The 22942-nt window shown below is 43.5% G+C and overlaps 1 protein-coding gene and 1 pseudogene across 1 annotated transcript in view; one reads left to right on the top strand and one right to left on the bottom strand.

The window, feature by feature from the left end:
- LOC147436712 (haloacid dehalogenase (HAD) superfamily protein) overlaps window positions 1-22731 on the top strand; it is a 49915-nt gene extending 27184 nt beyond the window's left edge. Inside the window, exons 3-5 of the mRNA XM_086486155.1 lie at window positions 21633-21710; window positions 21788-21891; window positions 21982-22731. Of these exons, the coding sequence (XP_086342281.1) occupies window positions 21633-21710; window positions 21788-21891; window positions 21982-22104 (305 nt within the window). The 3' untranslated portion in view covers window positions 22105-22731. The remainder of the gene's footprint in view (window positions 1-21632; window positions 21711-21787; window positions 21892-21981) is intronic.
- On the bottom strand, window positions 3414-4020 carry LOC147436713 (uncharacterized; annotated as a pseudogene).
- Window positions 22732-22942: the final 211 nt, after the last annotated feature.

The raw sequence follows: 22942 nt of genomic DNA, 5'->3' as shown, positions 1-22942 counted from the left end.
GATGTAACAAAGTGTTGACGTGTCAAAGCCTAAAGAATGGAGCCAACTTACAGATGTGGCCGAGGGACCTAAATTGTCACAAAGTGATGACGTGGTGCTTGAGAGCAGAAACTCGAACCCTAATTTTTGCCAGAAACCCTAACTGTTGAAACCCTAATTCTGCCCGAAATCCTAACCCTAAAATCAGAAACCCTAAATCTGCCCAAAACCCTCATTCTGCTGAAACGCTAACCCTAAAATCAGAAACCCTAATTCTGTCCAAAACCCTAATTTTGTTGAAACCCTAACCCTAAAATCAGAAACCCTAATTCTGCTCGAAACCTAACCCTAACCCTAACCTTGATTAGCTGACGTGGCAGGCTGACACGTGGTCTGTTGTACGGACACCAACGGGATTTACGAAAAGCTGGCAGCTTTTGGCTTTGCTTTTGGACCAGAAGCTTTTAAGTTTTAAAAGCTTTTTACTGTAACTGCTTTTCAGGCCAAGGGCCTTTAAATACGAGGCTAGGGCTCATTCTTTGGCATGCTTCCTGGAGAAGGTGCAGAGTTTGGAGTACCGGCTTGTACTGTGTTGATGCAATATAAAGAAATACCGAAAGGGGCGCCAAGGTTTGGGGCCAATACTCTCTGGGGTGGAATTCCGCCACTCTGTGTTGCGTGTCGTCTCTCTCTTTCAGTTCAGTTGTTATTGAAGTGCTAAAAGTCTGTTCAGTCTGTTCTTTTCTATTGGCACGTGGTGCCCGGCTTGTGACAGTTCTCCAACATGTTGAAGTCACCCCCAATGCACCATTGCTCTGCCTGTGAGACAGAGACTCTACAATGTGAGACCAAAACTTTGCACGTGCACTCGCCACATTGTGTGCATAGATGTTCAGGAAGCCCAAGAGGCAACCCTGAACTTGCATAGTAATCTACTGAGCCCTACCAGGCACAATAATCCCTCTGTCCACAATGGCCTGCTGTCAAGAGTCTGCAATAGTCATACATACCCCTCCTTGGATGCCACCAGGTCCAAATGCAGCTGACCAGAATGTCTTATACCGCCCATGCAAGCGCCGACCACATCGTCTAATGCGGCTCACAGAGATGATGCTTTTGTAGCATAAGAAGGCCAATCTCTCCTCCCACAAGGTAGCGCTGAATCTCCTGACGTAGTCGGCCCCTCTGGCTCTGAAACTGGGGCCAATGGGTAGAGGGAGGAGGGCGAGGTGGAGAGGCGGGGGAGGGGCGGAGGGGGAGGGAGGGGCTGTTGGAGGTGAGGTTGAGGTGGAGGGTGGAGCAGGAACCTCGTCTTGCTGAAGAGGGTTGAAACGGTTCCTTGTGGGAACCCACTACCGCTGGACTGGAGCTTGGGGACCACTCTGAGTGCTAGGTTGGCGTGGTGGCCCTTGTCGACGTCGACCACGAACCTACTGCCAGCTCTCCTCTGCTTGAGCCCTGTGACTCTGTCTGTTGCTGCTGGCCAGCCCTTGAAGGTTGGGGCTGAGCCTACGGTGTAGGTCGGGATCTCGTCCGTGGACAGGACTTCGCAAGATGGCCCATCTGACGACAATAAAACACTGATTCGGGAGGTCCGAATACTCCACGCTTTGACGGAACCAACCTCCACTCACCCAAGGGAGCAGGATTGTAAGTGCGAAGAAGGGAGCACCGGAGGATGCGCGGGCTCGAGGAGTGCAGGATTGGGCTGAGGACAGGAGGGCGAGAGCACACAGAGCCAATGGCGTGGAGGCTCGAAAACAGAGACAGAGAGAGAGCTCGTACGATTTGGGGTAAAGACCTTATGGTCTTTGTGGTCTTTTCCCACTTTTATTATAAGTGACTTTAAAATAATGTCCAGGCTCAATGTGAACCTGGACAAAGTATAAAATGTACAAAAGGGAGCCTAGGCCTTTTAGGCATTTAGGCCTTTAACCCAACAACCTCCCACTTAAAGGCATAAATGACGCCTTTTAGCTATCCAACTCCCACCATCTGCATGCAATGCTCATGTTGAGCCTTGGCAAGACTCTTGGTGAGAACATCTGCAGGGTTATCCTATGTGTTGATCTTAGTCAAGGTGACTAGATTATCTTCCAATACCTGACGTATGAAGTGGTACTGCACATCAATGTGTTTGGTACGTGCATGAAACATGGCATTTTTGGCCAAATAGACAGCACTCTGGCTATAGCTCTGGCTATAGCATCCCAACACTGGAGTACTAGCAGGCATGCCAAGTTCTTTTGCAAGTCTGCCTAACCAAATGGCTTCTTTAGAAGCCTCAATGGCTGAAATATATCCAGCCTCAGTAATATTGAGTGCCACAATTTTCTGCAACCTAGAACACCAAGAGACTGTACCACCAGCAATAGCAAAAACATATCCACTAGTAGATTTCCTGGTATCCAAGTCACCTGCCATGTCTGCATCACAATATCCCTGCAACTCTAGATCACTTTTGCCATAAGAGATACACTTTGATTTTGCACCTAACAAATATCTCAAAATGCATTTGACAGCTTCCCAATGTGCTTTGCCAGGATTCGACATGTATCGATTGACAACTCCCAGTGCATAAGCAATGTCTGGACGAGTAGCAACCATAGCATATATAAGAGAACCACAAGCAGATGCATAAGGGATTCCCTTCATTGCTTTCAATGCCACCTCATCCTTTGGGAAATCTGCTTTGCTAAGATTTGTATATGGAGGTAAAGGCACTCCAAGAGGCTTAGCATTAGCCATGTTAAACCTTTCCAACACTTTTTCAATGTACTTTTCTTCAGACAAATACAATATGCGCTGGTCTCTTTGCCTTTTAATCTTGACTCCAAGAACGTGTTCAGCTGCCCCAAGGTCTTTCATTGAAAACGCAGATTTTAGCCGCTGTTTAAGAGCATCTACAGTGCTTCTTTTCTTCGCAGCTAGCAGCATATCATCTACATAGAGCACAAGAATGATAGGGCTGCCATTTTCATCAAGTTTTGTGTACAAACAATGATCTGCATGGCTTCTTTTGTAACCATGTTTGAGCATAAAAGCATCAAACTTTTTGTACCATTGTCTAGAAGCTTGTTTCAACCAATATAAGCTTCTATTGAGCACACATACCAAATGTTCCTTTCCAGGAATGACAAAACCTTTGGGCTGCTTCGTGTAAAGCTCTTCTTCAACATCACCATGCAAGAAAGCTGTATGTACATCCATGTGGTCTAACTCCAAATCAATGGCAACCGCTATTGAAACAATACACGTAATGTGGCCATTTTTACTACAGGAGAGAACACTTCCTGAAAGTCTATACCCTTGGTTTGAGCATTGCCCTTTGCAACAAGCCTTGCTTTATACTTAGGTTTTTCATCAACCGTCTTGATTTTGTACACCCATTTGTTAGGAATGGCCTTCCTTCCCTTGGGCAATTCCACCAAATCTCAAGTATCATTAGCATGTAAAGCTTTGATCTCTTCCTGCATAGCAAGCTCCCACTTCTTACTGTGCTTACATGTCTTAGCCTCTTTATAAGTGAGAGGCTCCTCTTCATCTGTCAACATAATATAATGCAAAGAGGGATCATATCTACTCACATTCCGCCTTGGACGAGTAGAACGCCTCACCCAATGATCCACATTATCTGGAAATGGGTCTACAATAGGTGGAACAATGATATTATCAAGAAAGGGCTGCTGTACATCATTTTCAGCCCTGTTTTCAGCGTTGTTATGTGGCTGCACATGCCCTTCAGGAGCCTCATTTTGCTGTCCAACATCATTTGGCTCAAACACCATTGATTCATCAACATTTTAGCCATATGTGGTGTATCCCGAGGGTCAAAATTAGGCCTCATAGGTGATTGTACATGCTGAAATTTCACCTTTTTATGGTCACCATTGGAGGCACAATTGTTTTTAAGCAGCCTTGCCTCATTAAAAACAACATCCCGGCTGCGTACAACCTTTTTGAGTTAAGGTAACCAAATTCTGTAGCCCATTTCACCTTCTTCACCGTATCCCATGAAGAGGCCTTTAATGGACTTTGCATCCATCCAACTTACTCCTCAACTCAGGTCTTACATGCACAAACGCTTCGCAACCAAAGACGCGTAAGTGATCATATGAAGCAGGTTTACCAGACCAAACCTCTTCAGGGATGTCACCTTTCAAAGACGTGAGAGGGGATCGATTACATATATGCACTGCAGTTTTTAGAGCTTCTCCCCAAAATCCATGAGGGAGATTAGCTGTGGACAGTATGTATCTCACCCTCTCACATAAAGTCCTTTTAGCCACACCATTAGAAGAGGGGCTGTATGGAACAGTAAGCTCCCTCTTAATGCCCAAATTTTCACAAAATTTGTTAAATTCACCACTTGTGAACTCACCCCCATTATCTGTACTCAAGCATTTCAGCTTTTTTACCTGTCGAGGTGGTCACAAATGCATGAAATTTCTTAAACGCAGCAAAGGCTTCATCCTTAGATTTGAGCAAATGAACCGAGATTTTTTTAGAATGTTCATCAATGAAAGAGACAAAATAATGTGCACCCCCCATAGATTTAGTGGGCATGCTACAAACATTAGAATGTACAAGATCAAGCACATTAGATTTGCGAGAGACACGGGAGTAATAAGAACTTTTTACTTGCTTGCCATATTGACATTCATTACAAAAATCAAGCTTTGTGCTTTTAGCATCAAGCTTGTTCAAATTACAAAGCTTAGTAAGGCCTTTTTGGCTCATATGGCCAAGCCTCTTATGCCACAACTCCATATGTGAGTTAATTTCAGCCAAAGCAATAAATTTGCCCAACAAGGCCTTTCCATGCAAGCAGTAAAGTGTCCCTTTCTTTGTACCTTTTACAATCAGCCTTGAGCCTTTTGTCATCTTCCATGATCCTCTCTTAAACAAAATGCTGTAACCATGCATATCCATCTGACCAACAGAAAGCAGACTCTTCTTGATTCCTGGCACATATCTAACATCATGCAAGACAAGCTCATTTGCGCCATCTATAGAAAGATGCACGGTGCCGATACCCTCAATGGAACATGCATGATTGTTTCCAAGGTAAACATGGCCATGGCTGCCTGCAACAAAAGTAGAAAAGCACTCCTTGATAGGAGTCACATGAAATGAAGCACCGGAGTCAACTATCCAAGTCTAGGATAATGTATCATTAACAGTCAATAAAGCATCAATTAGATCACTTTTGGTGATCTGCATATCCTGTGTATGAACATTGAAAGAGGCATCAAACTTATGAGCATCATCAGCTGACAAAGTGGCACATAAGATGTCTACAACATCTGATAGCTCCTCAATAACAACACTAGAGACCACATTGGCTTTCTCTTTCCCCTTTGGAGTGTCCTGTGTATCTGTCTTGATCTCCTTCTTCTCTTTCTTTTTGTCTCCACCGTTCTTCTTCCTTTCCAATTCTGCCTTATAGTACCTGCAGTCGGGTTTCTTGTGACCTTTCTTGCCACATTGATAGCATGTCACATCACCCTTGCCTTTGCTGGCATTTCCCCTTTCTCTACTCTTACTCTTACTTCTCTGTGCATAGGCATTCTTCTTCTCTGTCCTGCCTCTAACCATGTTGGTTGAGCCACCTCCTTCTCCACTTGCTTTCCTCCTGATTTCTTTATTCAATATTGAACCCCTAACTCCATCAAAAGTCAAGTTGGGATTATTTGACAGTGAGACCACCAATGTCTCCCAAGAATCAGGTAGAGTCATCAGCAAGAAGATAGCTTTGAGATTATCATCAAAAGGGGGCAAACCTGAGTCGTGTAATTGAGATAGAGTGCCTGTAAACAATGACAAATGCTCTGCAGCGCTCTTGGACTCATCTAACTGCATGCCAACAAGTTTCCGCATCAAATGTACCTGATTAACTGGGGTCCTATTCTCATACATTGCCTTCAATTTCTCCCACAACTCAAACGCATTGACAAGACCCTTGAGATCTACCAAGATCTCGTCATAGACGGCCATTTAAATGTAGGTAATGGCCTTTTTGTTCAATGTAAGCCATGCTGCATCTGACATATCTTCTGGCTTCTCTGCTTCAAGTGCCCTGTCACAATCTTTAAGAAAGAGGATTCCTTGAATCCTATTCTTCCAAAGATCAAAACCTGTTTCCTCAAACCGCTTGATCTCGAAGAGATTCTTAACGGCAGAGGAAGTCGATGCCATAGTTGCACAAACAAGAGGGTTTAAATGCTGAAATTTTTGGGCAGAATGCACCAAAAAACAGATCATAACCTCACCGCAATGTGCACAACAGCTCCAAAGTGTCACAGCCAAAAATATGCATGTTTAGGCAAGAAGAGCAATTTCTGAATTTTTTGTGCAGAAAATTCAGCAAGCAAATTTTTGCCCAAAAACAACAAATATTGTTGTTTTTAACCTCAAAGAGTATACATAATGCAAAAACAGAGTCTTTGGGAGCATGTATGGACAAAACCCCCAATTTTTAGCATAAAAGTGCAGAAAATTGACTCGAAAAGGGAATTTTGCATCCAAAACTTGCTTAATGCTCGGGAATTACAACATTTAATACTTTCCCCAATCCAAATACATCAAATGTACATTTGCATAAACTTGCATAAATCTGTAATTTGCTGTAAAAACCTGTTTTAGAACCTGTTTTTCAGCAAATTTGGTTGATTTAGGGTAGTAGGGACCAAGTACAAGTGTTCCCAGAACTTAATACATCATGAGAGAATTTGTACTTTGTTGTAGTAACCTGTTTTGATTTGTTTTTGACCTAAAAACAGGCTGTTTTGGGCTGCTTTGACACTCTTTAGGTATCCCCGATGACCCGGAAGCAAGGGGGTTCGCGATAGAAGTGGAGATTGTTGCAAGAAAACACCTTTTGCTTGCTGTTCAGCCACCCGCGCAGGTCCTTGTGAAACCCTAGTGCTCTGATACCAGTTGTAAGCGCGAAGAAGGGAGCACCAGAGGATGCGCGGGCTCGAGGAGTGCAGGATTGGGCTGAGGACAGGAGGGCGAGAGCACACAGGCACGGGCATAGCAGCGCGTAGCAAGGCAGGCGCGATGGGTCTTCCGTCGCGGTGATCTGCTGATGGGAAAACGCTAGGGCTGATTCTTTTTGCTTGGAGGGGGAACTGCCAAGGGGTCTTGTTGAGAAGTTGTCTGCAGAGCTTGGCTCCTGTTGCCTCTTCTACCAAATAGTGCTAGCTCTAGTTTGCTTATATACAAACTTAGCAAAATTGCCCTACCTACTTTTCAACAAAAGTCACTTAAAAATAATAAGTGAAAAATGTTAAAAATAGGTAAAATAGGCTAAATGCACTGGAAAATTCCCTTGAAGGATTCTGATGGATTCTGATGGGAATACTTATGATCATGCTGTGTGCAATCAGAGGATATGCATCTACACTAAGTGACTGGGCATGCACGATCTACGAAGAGACTCACAAAAGTGCCAGATCACTTCTAATCTAGACTGATTGGACTGACTGAACCCTGATCATGCTGTAGCTTGTCCACGGACACATAGGGTTGGATGTGTCACGTGACACTGTAACGCCCAAGTCTCTCGTGTGATGAGAGAACTCGAGAGCGTAGCGTGAAGCGAGATTATCATTGAGTCCAGAGTCCACTCAATCTGGTCCCTGTCACACATAAGGAAAGAGAAACCAACGGTTGTGTCCATGGCCTCTGCCCCTCTAGCTGCTAGAAACAACACATGTACTCTGAAGCAAGCTGCCTCCAAGTTTGGGGAAGAGTCGCAGAGGAATCGTGTGAAGTCGTAAGCGAAGAAATCCCACCGGCGACGGATGTCGAAACTCGACAGTCCTCGAGGGACTCCGGCAAAAGGTGATATCTACACCAAAATTTACTTTGTCGAAGGCTCACTATTTCCCTCTCTCTATTCACCACCGCCTTGCGATGCTCTCTACTCGCAAGAGAAAAATACGGGGAAGCGGCTCTTCCTCTTTGGCTTCAGTGCTACAAATAGCGAATCTCTCCCTCTCTTTCACTCAAACTCTATTGAGGGTAACCCTCTTTCTCTCTCTTATTCTCTTGCCCGCCAAAAACGGCCATAAAAGAGAAATTTTAACGTCGTAAAGATTCTGGCTCTGGCTTATTACTAACCCCTCCATACACGCAATCACCTAGGGAATCTCTAGAGTCAATTTATGTCATCAATTTGGGGAAACTCTGCTCCTCTCTCGCCAGGCGGCTCGTGGCAAAAGCGTTTCCAAGAGACCTCTATTAGACGATGAAGGTCCTGTTCCTTGAGCCGGCTGTGAGGCAAGAGTGGGAGAGGATGACGGAGCTCTGAACCTATCTTGGAAAGGAGCGGGAGGTACTCTCTCCTCAGGCCTGGGAAGGAGACTGAGATGGTAGGTCTGCCTCTTCGACAAGAGCATTGGTAGCCGGATCAAAGCCATGACGCCACTGTCAAAAATGAGCTCTAGCTGCTTCAATGGCCAGGGGGCTCCTTGCAATGACTGTGGACGCCATCTCGGAAGTCTCAAACTCTATTTGATAGTAGCCGCGCCCAAGAAGCTGAACGTTGATGATTTTACCCACCTTTGCTAAAAGGCGGGCCTGGAGGAGATCACACACTCTCTCTGCTAGGTCGGGTGCCGATGATCTTGCAGATAACAGAGGTGGCTTGAAGGCGTGCCACCTGTCTCTAAGCTCGCTTGTTCTGTCGGCGAAAGAGCAAGTCGGATGGCGGGTTCCGCGGGGTCGGGCAAGGGGGGCTTCCATTGAGTCCCTTTGAGGCGGAGCAGAGCTCTCCATTTGTGTCTACTGCTGTGAAGGCGAGGGAGGGTGGGTTGATGGTGTCGAGTGTCGAAGGTGGGGAGAGTGGGTAAGTCGGTGTTACTACAGTATAGGGCCGAAAGCGACCCGGGGGGCCCGAAGCTGAAGAAGGGGGAGCGGGAGATTGGCGCCGTGAAGAGGGAGAAGGGGGCAGGTAAGCAGGTCGAGAGGAGTGCGAGGCGGGAGGGGGGTCTGGCGGGTTGCTGCAGGCAACGCGAGGCGGGAGAGGAGGGGATGGGGGGGCTGGAGGAGATAGTGATGGCGAGCAGTTCAACGCGCTACAATTATCCATGTTTTTTTTTTTTGGGAGGTTTTTTAGAGGCCTGTTGGAAAAGCCCATGAGAGCTAGATGTACCGCAAATTTGGAAGGACTTGAGTGGGCAGTTTCAGAGTGGGCTGGGAACTTGAGTGTGTGACTACGTATACAAGGAAACCTCCCGAGAAGGTGAGGGTTGTACCGGCACTCCTGTGCCTTAATTTAATAGTGACATACTGCAAATGCTCCTGAGATCAGGGCCAATACTTATCTGTCAAGTGGTCTCGCCACTTGGACTGGATGACATTGATTTTGTGTTCGAACTTGGTGGTTTGAAGGATGACCGGGCATCTTATGTGAGCAGCTGGTTTACATTCAATATAAGCATACATACTAGGTCAGTAGAATTATCTTATAAGACTTTAGGGCTTTTGTTGTAGCCATATGCCTAACAAACGGTCGATAGATGACATTCAATCAAAACCTGTTGTTGACCGCGGGGTCAACAACACAACATAACTCAAGTTTCGTACCAAAGTCTTATCTTCTGCGAGTTATGAAATGCTGCGGATTATGGCTATAAATGTCATTTGTAATGAGTAGTTATTCTAGTTTCAGAAGCCGGGGTGCAATGGCACTTGCAGATTGTAAATACAAAGCCATTTGACCCTTTCAACCCCATTTTTGGTTAAACCTAAGGTAGCCTTAGTATATAAGGTACCTAGGTCATTTTGTAAGGAAGACTTTTAATCATAATCAAAACTTAACGCTGCCGTCTACTGTGTGTGAGAGAGAAAGAGAGAGAGAGCGTGAGCTTCATCCTCTCGCTACGCCCGGCTCGCTCAACGCATTGGAGATCCGACTGCACCATTGCTGTAGGCTCAAGGAGAGCTACGCAACAACGCCAAGCATTCCACGCGAGAAGAAGCGCACACGCCGACGCATCTATGAGCTATTTGTGGCCGTAAGTGTATCAAACGATGTCTGTTTTCTGCGTGCTAGTAGCTATAGAATCGTGGCGACATAAGCTATGCATAGGTACTCATAAATTTCAGTTTCGGGCACTTTCAAAATTCGGCTCTGTCATCCTACGCGTTTTCTGCAGATGGGTTTAGAGTGAGGGTTTTGAGTGTAGAAGCTTAGGGACAGGTGTATCCTAGTGAGGGGATGGTGTTCCTTAAGTTTCGTATGAATCTGGCATGATTAGGTGAGTTACCTTCCGTATGTGTGTATGTGGCTAGGTGGTGTAGTTGAGAGCAGTGAGGTTCTTGATTGTGGTTTAGTTGGCCTTCCTGAGTGTTGTATGTGTAGGATGGTCTCAGCCTGACAAGCTTAAGCGATTTCCTCTGTGTGCCTATCGTGTCATCTGTGTCCTCGATTGACATTATGTTGATCTAGGTAGTGTTTGCATGCACTTCATGGGTGTGTGAGTCTCCCGTCCAACATTGGCGCCGTTGCCGGGGACACAAGGACCTAAGTAGGTTTCCTACTAACACTCGTGTGATGGTTGCTTGATTTAGTTTCGGCTAAAGAAAGCATTTTTCTTAAGTGGATCCGAAAGAGGATATTCCGTGATCAAGTGGATAGCCAGGAAGCGTGCGTCTTGCCGAGGGTCTGCGACTAGATAGGTTTAGTTAGGATCTGTGGATTAGAGTAGTTGTTGGTGGTCGAGTGATTTGTGAGGTGATAAAAGCGTTTACTAGTCCGTGTGTGGCAGTGAAGCGTTTTTCTACTAATAGATGCAAAACCCCATATGATTTGTAGGAGTAGCTTTAGGTAAGTGATCCGATTCTGATCTAGAGCTATTCAACATTGAATTATTTGCTAAAGTGCTTGATTGCATTTGAAATCACAGAAAAGTGTGCTTTTGAGGGTAAAAATGCATTAAACAAGCTTTTGTGGATATTTTTGTATGACTGACTGATGTTGTGCATATAAAAGAGCATTTGCAAGGGTTCTGTGAAGAAAACCTGCAATTCTGTAAACATAGACATCCTACGCGTAGGATGTCTCAAGGGGGTTCTGGAGACCAAATTTGAAAATTCTGACTGCACCAGTGGGTTCAGAGGGTAGGTTTTACCCTAGTAACATATTGACTTGGGTGTTTTTCCCTATTTTTGTTGACCAAAAGCCAAAAGGCGGAGTCAGAAAACGTAAAATTTCAGAAAAGGCTTAAATTGAGTGATTTTTGCATGATTTTGCAATTGTAAAGCATACTTGCACTTTCTGAGAGCATAAGGAAGCATCAGGGACACTTTAGTCTCAAAAAATCAGTACAGGGTGATTTGGGCATTTTTTTTGAAATTCTGAGTTGACCAGTGTGTTTAGAAGGTAGGTTTTATCCTATTTTCACTTGGAAAGTGGAAATTTGACCAAATTTTGACAGATCAAAGCCAAAAGACGAGAACTGCCAGACATTCTACCCAAATTGTGTCCAAGGCCTAATTTTGAGACCAAACCATAGGATGACTCCATAGGCATGTTCTAAATGTTGTATTGAGTGCATGTGATCAATTTCATCTCATTTGGGGGAGAAACGGGGGTCCTAAGCAGACTTTAGCACTTTTGACTGAAAAAGACTGGAACAGCTAAAATTAGGGTCTTTTGAAATCCAAACCAAAATCTGAGCATACCACTGGGTTGCTGACATCAAGGGGAAGCTGTGGGACAAGTCTGGGGTCAAACAGGCCAAAAAGACATCCTACGCGTTGGTGATCAGCACCTTAAGGAGAGTCTGTGGTTCAAATTTGGGGCAATTCTGAGTAGTTAGACATCATACGCGTAGGATGTCTAAGGCATGATTTAGAGGCCAAATTCAAACTGTGGACATAGCAGGGTGTTGTATAGCCTTAGGCAAGCCTCCTAGTCAATTTTGGTCCAAATTGGAGTTGATTTGACTTAGGAATTCATCAGAACAGACATCAGGCTTTTGGAACAGATTCTTGATCATTTGACCAACCTATAGGTGTCAGAATCAAAAAGTAAAAAGAGCTGTGAGATCAGCACGTCAAGGGGAAGCTATAGTGCAAGTTTGAGCTGAAACAGAGCAAAAAGACATCCTAAGCGTAGGATGTCTTCAGCTTGATTTAGGACTCCAAACCAACTTATGAGCACACCATTGTGATCAGCACATCAAGGAGAACCTGGGGTGAAAATTTCAAGTCATTCTGAGCAAAATAGGATGTCTCAAGGCCATTTTTAGGTTCAAATTAAAATTTGAGCATACCATTGTGTTGCTGGGCTTAAGAGGAGTCTCTGGACCAAATTTTGTTAAATTCTGAGCATATAGATATACTACGCGTAGGATGTCTCTAGGCCAGTTTTAGGGTCCAACTGTAATTTTGACCAGACAGAAGTGTTCACAGTGTCACAGAGATCCCAAATCTTTTTTCAAAATTGAATTTGGACTCATTTTGACCAGTCTAAACTGCATTTCACTATTTTGGCCATAACTTTCACAAACGGTATCGGATCGGAAAAGTTTTTATATCAAAACGTAGCCTGAGAGCGGCTCCACAGATCTTAGAGCAAAACTACGGCAACCATTTAGTTCAACTTTGAAAAAAACGTCGTTTGAGGCCTCAAAATGCATCCGGAAGTCAGGGGTGTCTAAAAGCGACAATTTGTGAGAATTGTGACGAAACGGTTGCGGATTTGGACATAGTTTCGACTTTTCCCTAACCAAAGCACTTGAACACAGTGGACTAAGTCTACTTGAACCAAGCAAAAGCTCTTAAGCCCAGAAATCATGTCTACCCTAGATTCAAACGCAGCTTACACAAGCTTGGAGATCCCGACGATAGAGGAATATCCTCCCACAATGGATCTTCCAAACTTGCAATTGATAAAGACCCATCTTGTTGAGAGAGTTTGGATGATTGGTCATGAGAGTGAAGGACTATATAGATACATTGACGACAATGAGGTCAATCTTTATAGGTGCTCAGATCCATACCTAGAAGAGATAACGGATTACAAGCTCTTATATGTCTACACATACGGAGTTGACTGTCAATGGAGATCTATAGTTGCTAAGTATGGACGAGAATACAGAGTTGTAGAAAGCATAAATCCACAGACTGTACTAGAAAGAGGTGGATATTTAGTCAATGAAGGACCACAAATGCCTCCACCAAACACGAGAATTCCTATAGGAATTCCAAGAATTGAGCCACCAGGATTCCCTTCAAGAGCGATAACGAGAGAAGGATTGGGAGAGTCTCTGGTTAGACTTGTAGACAATCGACGAGTTAGACCATCCCAAGTCCAGAAATGGGTAAACAAAAAATACTCCGGAGATAAAGATCCGAGAGATCACGTAGCGGCTTTTAGAAGAGTGATTAGAGCAGAGGAAGTTTCAGATTTTGCGACACAGTTTGCAGGATTTGGATTGACTCTAGAAGATGATGCGGCTACATGGTTCGACTCAGTGGAAATATGGGATTTTGAGACCCTAGATGAGCTATTTGAGGAGTTTATTGAAGAATTCTCGCCAAAAGGCATTGCTCACAACACGGTCTCGCAAATCCATAGATTCAAACAGAAAGAGGATGAATCAGTACGCGAAGCATCATTACGGCTCAAGAGATATGTTAAGCTCTGTCCGAGAGCGGAATTACCTACGCAAGCACGACTGATGCTGATCTTTATCCAGGGAATGAGACATGCGGGCCTTTAGAAGGATCTGCATATGATAAGGAGGATGACGCTAAACGAGTTGATCAAAGAAGCTCTTTATCTAGTGAATAACTGTGAGGCATACAAAGAAAAGGACTGAAAGAGTCAATGAGATGACACATCTTCTCAGCACAGTGTTTCACAGATAAGTGAGTCCATTGCCAAGCCAACGACACCTATTGATCAAGAAAAGCTTATCGACGACTTGGTCGAGAGGTTGATTCCTCTTGTAAGGTCTGATTCGGGAGAGCCGAAGTGGTGTGAAATTGAGAGAAAATGGACGAACCATACGGGGGAAGAGTGCTATTATAGCATGGAAAATGCTAGGGAGAGGTATGTACAACCTGTTCGAGAAGCACCTATTTCACCTAGATACATTATGGGGAATGCGCCAAGACTAGTAGGAGTTTTAAGGCCACAGCTTGTCTTAGGACAACAACCTCCGCTGCCAGGTGCTAGAATGCCGGTAGACATGAGATACATGCTAATGATGGAAGCATCAAATAAACCAATGTTAGTACCAGCTACAATGTGGTATAGCAACCAAAATGAGTACTACCCTTCGGAGCAACAAAATGTGAGAGAAACACATGGAGTGGTGAGGCCCGTACAACCTCCACCTCCTGGGTTTCAGTCGAAAGAAAGAAGGTATGAAATGGACGAAAGAACATTGCGATTCATTGCAATAGCAGCTTATCTAGGTCAAAGCTTGCTTATAGCCAAGAGGAAATGCTAAAAGAATCTCCTCAACCAGAGACAGATTGTCACAAAAGTCGTGACAACCACTTGGTCAAACAATGTCCTCATACGGAGATCACTGAAGTAAATGCCTATTGTCTTGAGTGTGGCATCACTCACTTGATCCCCGATTGCCCGGAAAAACCAAACCAAATCAGGAAAATCACGACAAACGTATCAGGGATTGTTCAGCTACCTAGTAGCTCAGAAAATGAAAATGTCGTACCAGTTCAAGTAGTTACGAGAGCACTAGCTCAAAAGAAAGCTGATGAGAATCCAGAGACAAAGAACACGGAAAGTGACACGAGTCCAAAGACAGATGATGGACCAAAGATAGACGCACCTAGTTAGAAAACCAAGAGCAAACGAAATAGTTGGAAAGCTAGAAAGATTAGGATGAAAGCACGCAGGGAACGAGAGCAAAAATCCCTAGCTGAGAAGCTTACCGAAGCTCAGGAGAAGATAAAACAACATGAGGAAAAGGAGGTACCTTTTCTTACACAGATGGTTAAACCTCTAGAAGAACCATCCATGGATGAGAAACCGAGAAGTGCTAGTTCTGGAGGATCTGTGTTGGCAGAGAAGGTTAATGAGACATTAGATGCCCTCTTGAAAGCCTATGATGTGAGACTCAAAAACAACCAAACCCAAGAACACAGGTGGATGACATATCCCTATGCGGAACTAGAAAAGCAAAGGTTTGAAATGTGCCATAAAATGATTCAAACAGCCCAAGCTTTACTAGAACCACCAGCTGCAAAACCTGAGGATGTGATCCGTGTCATGCCTACACAAGTAATCCCACCAAACCAGGAACTAAAAGAGCCAGATTCTAGTCATGAGCACAGACCAAACCTCAAAGACCCAACATTAGAACCAAGGATAGTACTGAATACCACAGATAACTCTTCCGAGGGATTTCACCAAGCTATACCTGAGGATGGCAAAGAGGTAGATGGTCTTGACGAATTGTGGAAACAAGTCAGAGAGGCCAATGAAGCCGATGACCTAAGAGGACGAGTAGACAAGACTGGTGATGAACGAGGAGTGTTTCTACCACCAATAGAGGAATTTGAAACTGGATCTCAAATGGATCTAGACGTACAATCGTGTTGGGGGGACAAAGGATCTGTACAATCTATGGATACTCAACCCCATTCGCTAAGAACACTACCGTCCTACATGGGAGAGTACGAGACCAAGTCAGATGTGGTTGCAGTCCCATCAAAGAGACTGTCTCCCAACAAGGCCATTGATTCAAAGGGGCTAGTAGATATTCTATCTACCCCAGTCACCTGTACAATAATGTTAGCCGAGTTGCTCAGAATAAGACCAAACATGTGGGCTAATGTGGGTAAATGTCTAGAGAAATTTGGTGTAAAAACCCCAATGACTCAAATCGAGGAAGGCATCAAAGAGCTTGAAATGCCTCAACTAAATACTAGGCCAGTGCCATTAAACAAGGTAGGCGAGTATTACGAGGGAGAAGATGGAAACACTACCCTTCCTGTGGAATTCAATGATGTAAAAACCATGGCAATCCTTGACAGTGGAGCTGGTGTGGCCATTGCAACCAAAGAGGTTTGGAAAAAATGGGGAAAACCTGCCTTGATATCCACACGAATGACCCTGCAGCTTGCAGACGGACACAAGGAAAAGCCCATAGGACTGCTAGAAAAAGTACTTGTTACTTCTTGTGGCATTGAATATGAACATACTTTTGATGTTGTCGACTTTGGCAAGAAGAACAACTATGAAATCATTCTGGGAAGACCATTCATGCGACAATTGAAAATGGTCCAAGATTGGGGTTATGACCATATATACCTGAGACACATGGAGACCATAACAAAGATCAACTTGAGGGACCATAGCTATAGGGATGTGACGAGAACACCGGTTAAAGAGTTTGATTCCGCCACAGTAGCAGGATCAGAACTTCCAGCTTGGTTAGGTAAGCCTAAAGAATTGTGGATGTATGGAGCTTCACAATGTGGTAGCTTGAAACGTGAGGAATGTATCCTAGAGCGGGTTATAGAGGATAAGGACTATATCCCAGAACCATTTCCTGAAGAAGAGTTAGAGCCTTTTGGATGGGAACACATCTTGGCTACTCTGGACGTGTGCGCCGTGGAGGATGCTCCCACAACAAAGTTTTGTGATGAAAATGGCTATGATGTCGTTCCTTATTTTGCAGTGAGTGTAATCCAGGAAAACGAAGAGAACCAGACATCAACAAGCTCTCGAAACAAGGAGGAAACAAAGAAATGTGGAGAATCAAAAGATGAAGAAGACGACGAGTTCTATGACTCTGTAGAACACTTCGAGCTTCCAGAAGATCAACGACCCGGGAATCAATGTCATCACTACACGAATAAAGTGCATCAAAAGTGGATTCCAAAGTCCTCGGTGAAGACACAGCCACCACAAGCATCCTCATACATGGCTCCTAATAAGGAGGCAAAGACTCAGCTGGGAGGAAGACGACAAGAGCAACGAGCTAACAATGCTCTAATCAATGGGCTAGAAAAGTCCTCCAAGAAACTACCACCCACGAGCAAACAGACAGTAACTTTCCACTATCAGCCAAAAAATCAAGGGAAAGTACAAGAAGTCAACCTTGCTGAGGATAGTAGCGATACTGATGAATCTTACGACATCCCCTATCATCAACTCGGGCCATCACTATCACCAACCCCTTCAGCAACAACCATGACAGGTCAAAAGAACAGTACAACAAGTCAAAGCCAAAAAGCTCGACAAATTTGGATACCAAAAAGCCAGATCGGCCAAAAACAGATATGGATCAAGAAGACAAAGATCTCTAATGACAAATCACAAGATCCAACACCAAAACAAAAACAAGGAAAGCGTGCACGAACGGGTAAGAATATCACAAAGTCGCAAGCTTTCACAACTCAGGTTTGGGCTCCAAAGAAGTTGATTCAAGCACAAAAAAATCAGGAATTCATTTGGATTCCAAAACAACCACAGTATCAACTTTCAAAGCCTGAATCCTGTCACCAACCAAGCGTACAAGGGCTGAGGCAAAGACCACTGTCGACTCACACAACAAAAAGGTGGATCCCAAAGAAGTCTCTTCAAACACAAACGAAGCACGGGCAAGTATGGGTTCCCAAACGAGAGCCAGCAACAAAACAACCAATAATCGCAAAGAAATGAGTCCCAAAGAAGAACAACAAAACTGCTGTCAGTGCATCGCCGCTTGAATTCTTACAATTCTTTCTACGATTACAGTACAGTTAGAAGAGAGCAAGTCGCTTCAATCAAGCAACGATACAGGAGCTTCAAAGACCATTACATTGCTTAGAATAGGAAGCCTTGCCAACAAATGCCAATAAGAAAATTGCTTATACCCACATCTTGCACAACATAAATCTTTTCTATGCATTGACTGTGTATGCATAATAGGGCTACATTACAAGGCCTGCATAGGCACAACTTTTAATTGCCCAAGCACAACACATACCCTTTGCGATACCCTGTCGTAAAGGATGACTCCAAATAAGAAAAGGGGAGGCATTCTGAATGCGGACCTAACATTATGACTATTAGAGGGCAATGTTTTGTGAGATGCATTGAATTTTTGCGTTTTATTGTGATAAATTTTTTGACGAAATTTAGAGTATATACCCTCATAGTAGTGTTACAGAGGCGTATGGTGACAAAATCCATATATGAGTCCCTAGGGACATGTGTATAGTGTACATAGCATTTAGATTTCTATTTGAATGATTTTTCTTTTGTTGAGTTTTTTTTTGTTTATTATTAAGAAAAAATAAAAAAATCCATAATCTACATGAAGAAAAGACTGACGAGAGGCCTGAGCACTACAAAGAGAAGAAGGTACAGGAAAACGATGAAACTTCACGAAGTATGTCTCAGCAGCCACTACAACAGCCGAAGAACTTGTCACAAAGTAGTGTCAACATGCAACCGACAAGTCATACAAATCAAAGTCGAGTAGCTAAGCCACAAAATGAGTGAGGTGTTAGTCCCAAAGCTTCAAGTAATATTCTCTGTGGTCTAAGCGTCTTAGCTATTCTAGGTATTGCTCAAGCTGGAAGAGTTGAGCATATTTAAGTTGTGTCGCTCATGCTGGTATAGGTGAGCAAAAGAGTCGAAGTCTAAGTACTTAAGTCTGGTGAAGTGAAGGAGAAGGTCCAAAAGACACTCACGTACTGAGCATAGTGAGATACGAGTGGAGAAACTTCTACATCGAAAACCCTTCTTGGAAAGGTGGAAGCTATTGAGACATCTTTTGATGTCACATGTGCTACATTTATTCCTCGAAACACCCATCATCTCCTTCTTTCACATTGCATGCTTTTGTTGACAAATTTCTCATATGCATATAGAGTGTCCCATAATTGGCACTTGCATCAGACACTCTTTCCGTGCATCCAAGCACTCACCTTTTATGAACATGTACTTCACGTTCAACTGCTCAACTCCAATAAGAGCGTATACCAAAGGCATTTTTTTTCCACCAGGTTTTTTCCGTTTGGTTATCCAGGTTTTAGACCCTAATCTAAAGACACCTATCACAATCCTCTTCTACATATTCCTTCTACATCAACAATAAGGAAATGCTACTCAAATCAATTGACAAATGAATTGGAGCACCAATTTCAGATCATAGCATACTTCTCCTCAATGGCGAGTTGAAGAATGGCCTACAATGACAAAGCTGCAGACAACACTAACAACATGATTGCACAGGAACAAAGAAGTTACCAATGAAGAAGAGCAGATACAAAAGTAATCAGAGGATCTCAAAAGATGAATGATTACGATGATAGACGTCCGCTCTAATGGATCATAGTTCTTGTTGTGGTTCGACAAAGATACAAGCAGTGCAACAGATGAAGCCAAAACAACAGCAAAGTGTTGACCGCTGGGTCAACAACACAACATAACTCAAGAACAAAGAAGTCCTCAATGACAAAGAGCAGACATAAGGGTAATCAGAGGATCTCAAAAGCTTGTCCTTGATAATGCGCATCGAATGCTCGACAGGGTTTTGAACCTCAAATTAGAATAATTAAGTCCTGGATTCGGCCTGACAGACAGACTTTGCATTGGAGTGCAACTTGGCCTAAAGAAGTTAAGGGTTTAGCCATACCATTTCTACAAAATCCTTACAAAGTTGTTATTGGCTCACAAGATCAGAAAGCCAATCACTCAATTCTACAGATCGTAGAAGTTGTTTATGAGAATCACAAATACTCCGAATTGACAGATTTGCTGGAGCAAGTGATGGATGGAACTTTCTCTATCCATGATGATAAGAGTCAAGTTAAACGACATTGGGTTCTTTTTGAATTTAGATCTGGCAGTAGACCTATAATGACAGAAACAGATGCTGCAGCTCGGAGCGTGGATGTGAAAGACATAAAGTTCGTCATCAATTATGATTTTCCTGAATCATATGAAGACTATGTACATCGGATTGGACGAACAAGACAAGCTACTGCAAAGGCTATAGCCTATACTTTCTTTCCAACAACAAAACGACAGCAAAGACCACATGGCCATCGACAATCAGGTCATGTCGGGGACGACATGAACGCGGAAGGGGAGAATGTTGACCGCGGGGTCAACAACACAACATAACTCAAGTTTCGTACCAAAGTCTTATCTTCTGCGAGTTATGAAATGCTGCGGATTATGGCTATAAATGTCATTGTAATGAGTAGTTATTCTAGTTTCAGAAGCCGGGGTGCAATGGCACTTACAGATTGTAAATACAAAGCCATTTGACCCTTTCAACCCTATTTTTGGTTAAACCTAAGGTAGCCTTAGTATATAAGGTACCTAGGTCATTTTGTAAGGAAGACTTTTAATCATAATCAAAACTTAACGCTTCCGTCTACTGTGTGTAAGAGAGAAAGAGAGAGAGCGTGAGCTTCATCCTCTCGCTACGCCCGGCTTGCTCAACGCATTGGAGATCCGACTGCACCATTGCTGTAGGCTCGAGGAGAGCTACGCAACAACGCCAAGCATTCCACGCGAGAAGAAGCGCATACGCCGACGCATCTACGAGCTATTTGTGGCCGTAAGTGTATCAAACGATGTCTGTTTTCTGCGTGCTAGTAGTCTATAGAATCGTGGCGACATAAGCTATGCATAGGTACTCATAAATTTCAGTTTCGGGCACTTTCAAAATTCGGCTCTGTCATCCTAGGCGTTTCTGCAGATGGGTTTAGAGTGAGGGTTTTGAGTGTAGAAGCTTAGGGACAAGTGTATCCTAGTGAGGGGATGGTGTTCCTTAAGTTTCGTATGAATCTGGCATGATTAGGTGAGTTACCTTCTGTATGTGTGTATGTGGCTAGGTGGTGTAGTTGAGAGCAGTGAGGTTCTTGATTGTGGTTTAGTTGGCCTTCCTGAGTGTTGTATGTGTAGGATGGTCTCAGCCTGACAAGCTTAAGAGATTTCCTCTGTGTGCCTATCGTGTCATTTGTGTCCTCGATTGACATTATGTTGATCTAGGTAGTGTTTGCATGCACTTCATGGGTGTGTGAGTCTCGCGTCCAACACCTGTGGCCACAACTATTTGGTGCATCATCAAGAAGCCATCTTTTTAGAATAGCTGCTGTTAACGATAACTTAGTTGTTCAAAGATATTAGGAAAATCAGCGTCCTTTCTGCATTCTAGTTTCCAAGTGGACTGTCATTTTCCGACTTCTTACGATCTATGATCATAACATCGGTGTTGTTTGTGTTGTCATGTTGTGAGGTATTTCAGGAGCTTTCCTCTGCTTTCTGATGGCTTTGTAAGAGTGAACATTTTCCTAAATATTTTCTCTCATGCCCTGTGGAAGGGGCGAGGAGGTGTTAGAGATTCACCTTCTACATGATGGCTCTTGAGAAGGCTCTCGAGAAAATTTTCCTTTCAACTTAATCTGTGGCTTGTCAAAAAGAAAATGAAATCAATAGGAAACTAAAGGCATGTAGTGCACCCTGTACCAAAGCTCAGATGCAATTCATAGTTAAAACCGAAGTAGTATTCATTGTTTTCTTTGTGGGCCGTTCAGATGGTTTTACCATCTCCAGCTCCTCTGGTACATATCAATTAATGAATATTATCTCAATGATGTGAAACTCTCTGCGCTGGGTTTATTGCCTTAGGTGATGAACTGTATGTCTGTTGCAGGTTCTAAAAAGCCAGATGGATCACCCGGAGAACTTGAGAAACATTTTGGCTGTGATGCCTCTTTACTTGTCATGGTAGGTCACAATCTGTGCAATAAGCTAACAAAGTTACTGGAGGCCGCAACACAGATGACATGAAATAAGTCATGCAGGTAGGAGATCGCTACTTCACCGACGTTGTTTATGGCAATAGAAACGGTCTCTTGACCTTTATCACCAAACCTTTGACCCTGGAGGGAGAACCTTTGGTCGTTAAACAAGTGAGAGTCTTGGCTCTGGCTCTGCATTCTCGTTTCTTGTACCTTCTCTGAAAGAAGTACAAACTTTCTTCTAAATGATTTCTTTTGCAGGTTCGAGCTCTGGAAGAGTTCTTAGTGAGGCGATGGCGTGAGAAAGGAATAATGCCTGTCAAGCATAAGCTAATGTCCTGCAGTAATAAATTTGTGAAAGATCCTGTCACATTGATGGCCTGAATTTTGTAGCACAATTGAGAAAATGTGAGAGTTTTGAACATACGAGGGTGGTGTGACCTTGCTTATGGAAGCTTTCATGAGTTAGCATGCAGACTAGTACAGCGAGTGCAGGAAAAGTAACTCGTGTTGAATCAATCAATCACAGCAAAAGCAGATGAAGTGCATACCATTTTAATTGGTGGTACGAAGTGCGGTTCAGAGCAGGCCAAGGGAAGTCAACAAAGGGTGTTGAATTAACCCATAAAGCAAAATCAGATGTTTTGAGCTATGGCATGTCGGAAATGGAGATTATAAGCGGACGAAAGGACTACTGGTAGCTTTTAGACAGTATCAAACGAGGCACTGCAGGAGAAGGTTGTTCTTTGCTAATAGGTTCATTCAAAAAATAAGTGGACTTTTTGAGCCCTTTGAAAGTGCTGTGTGGTGTTGCTTGTGATTCCTTCACTTACAGTTCAGAGAAACTCTTGTATACCAGAGGTTATGTGATTTCTTCTCTGTAGCTACTCTGATGAAATCACCGTAAGTTAAACGAAGGACAGGCTTGTTGATGGCCAGCTGTAATAGTGCTTGTTACTTTTAAACTGACCATGTCTGAATTGGAAATAGAATCGATGGAAATTTTGGCTATATATGTCATAAGCTATTTGTGGCTGTGCTTTTCTTTCCTCTATTTCTAGCATAACTACATGGGGCCATTTGGAGGGCATGTTGCGTGCAGGAGCAATTAGTGTCACTTTGCTGCTAATGCCCTAGCCAATATCTTTCGAACTATAATTCTTTGTGCAAAACTTTGGATAGCTATATGTCTGATATGGGAGAAAACATTACGACAGTTACA

The sequence above is a fragment of the Adiantum capillus-veneris genome, chromosome 17 (assembly GCF_014529385.1).
Source record: "Adiantum capillus-veneris isolate H3 chromosome 17, ASM1452938v2, whole genome shotgun sequence".
NCBI lineage: Eukaryota > Viridiplantae > Streptophyta > Polypodiopsida > Polypodiales > Pteridaceae > Adiantum > Adiantum capillus-veneris.
Note: the sequence above shows the minus strand (reverse complement) of the source record. Positions and strands in the feature narration are given on the sequence as shown.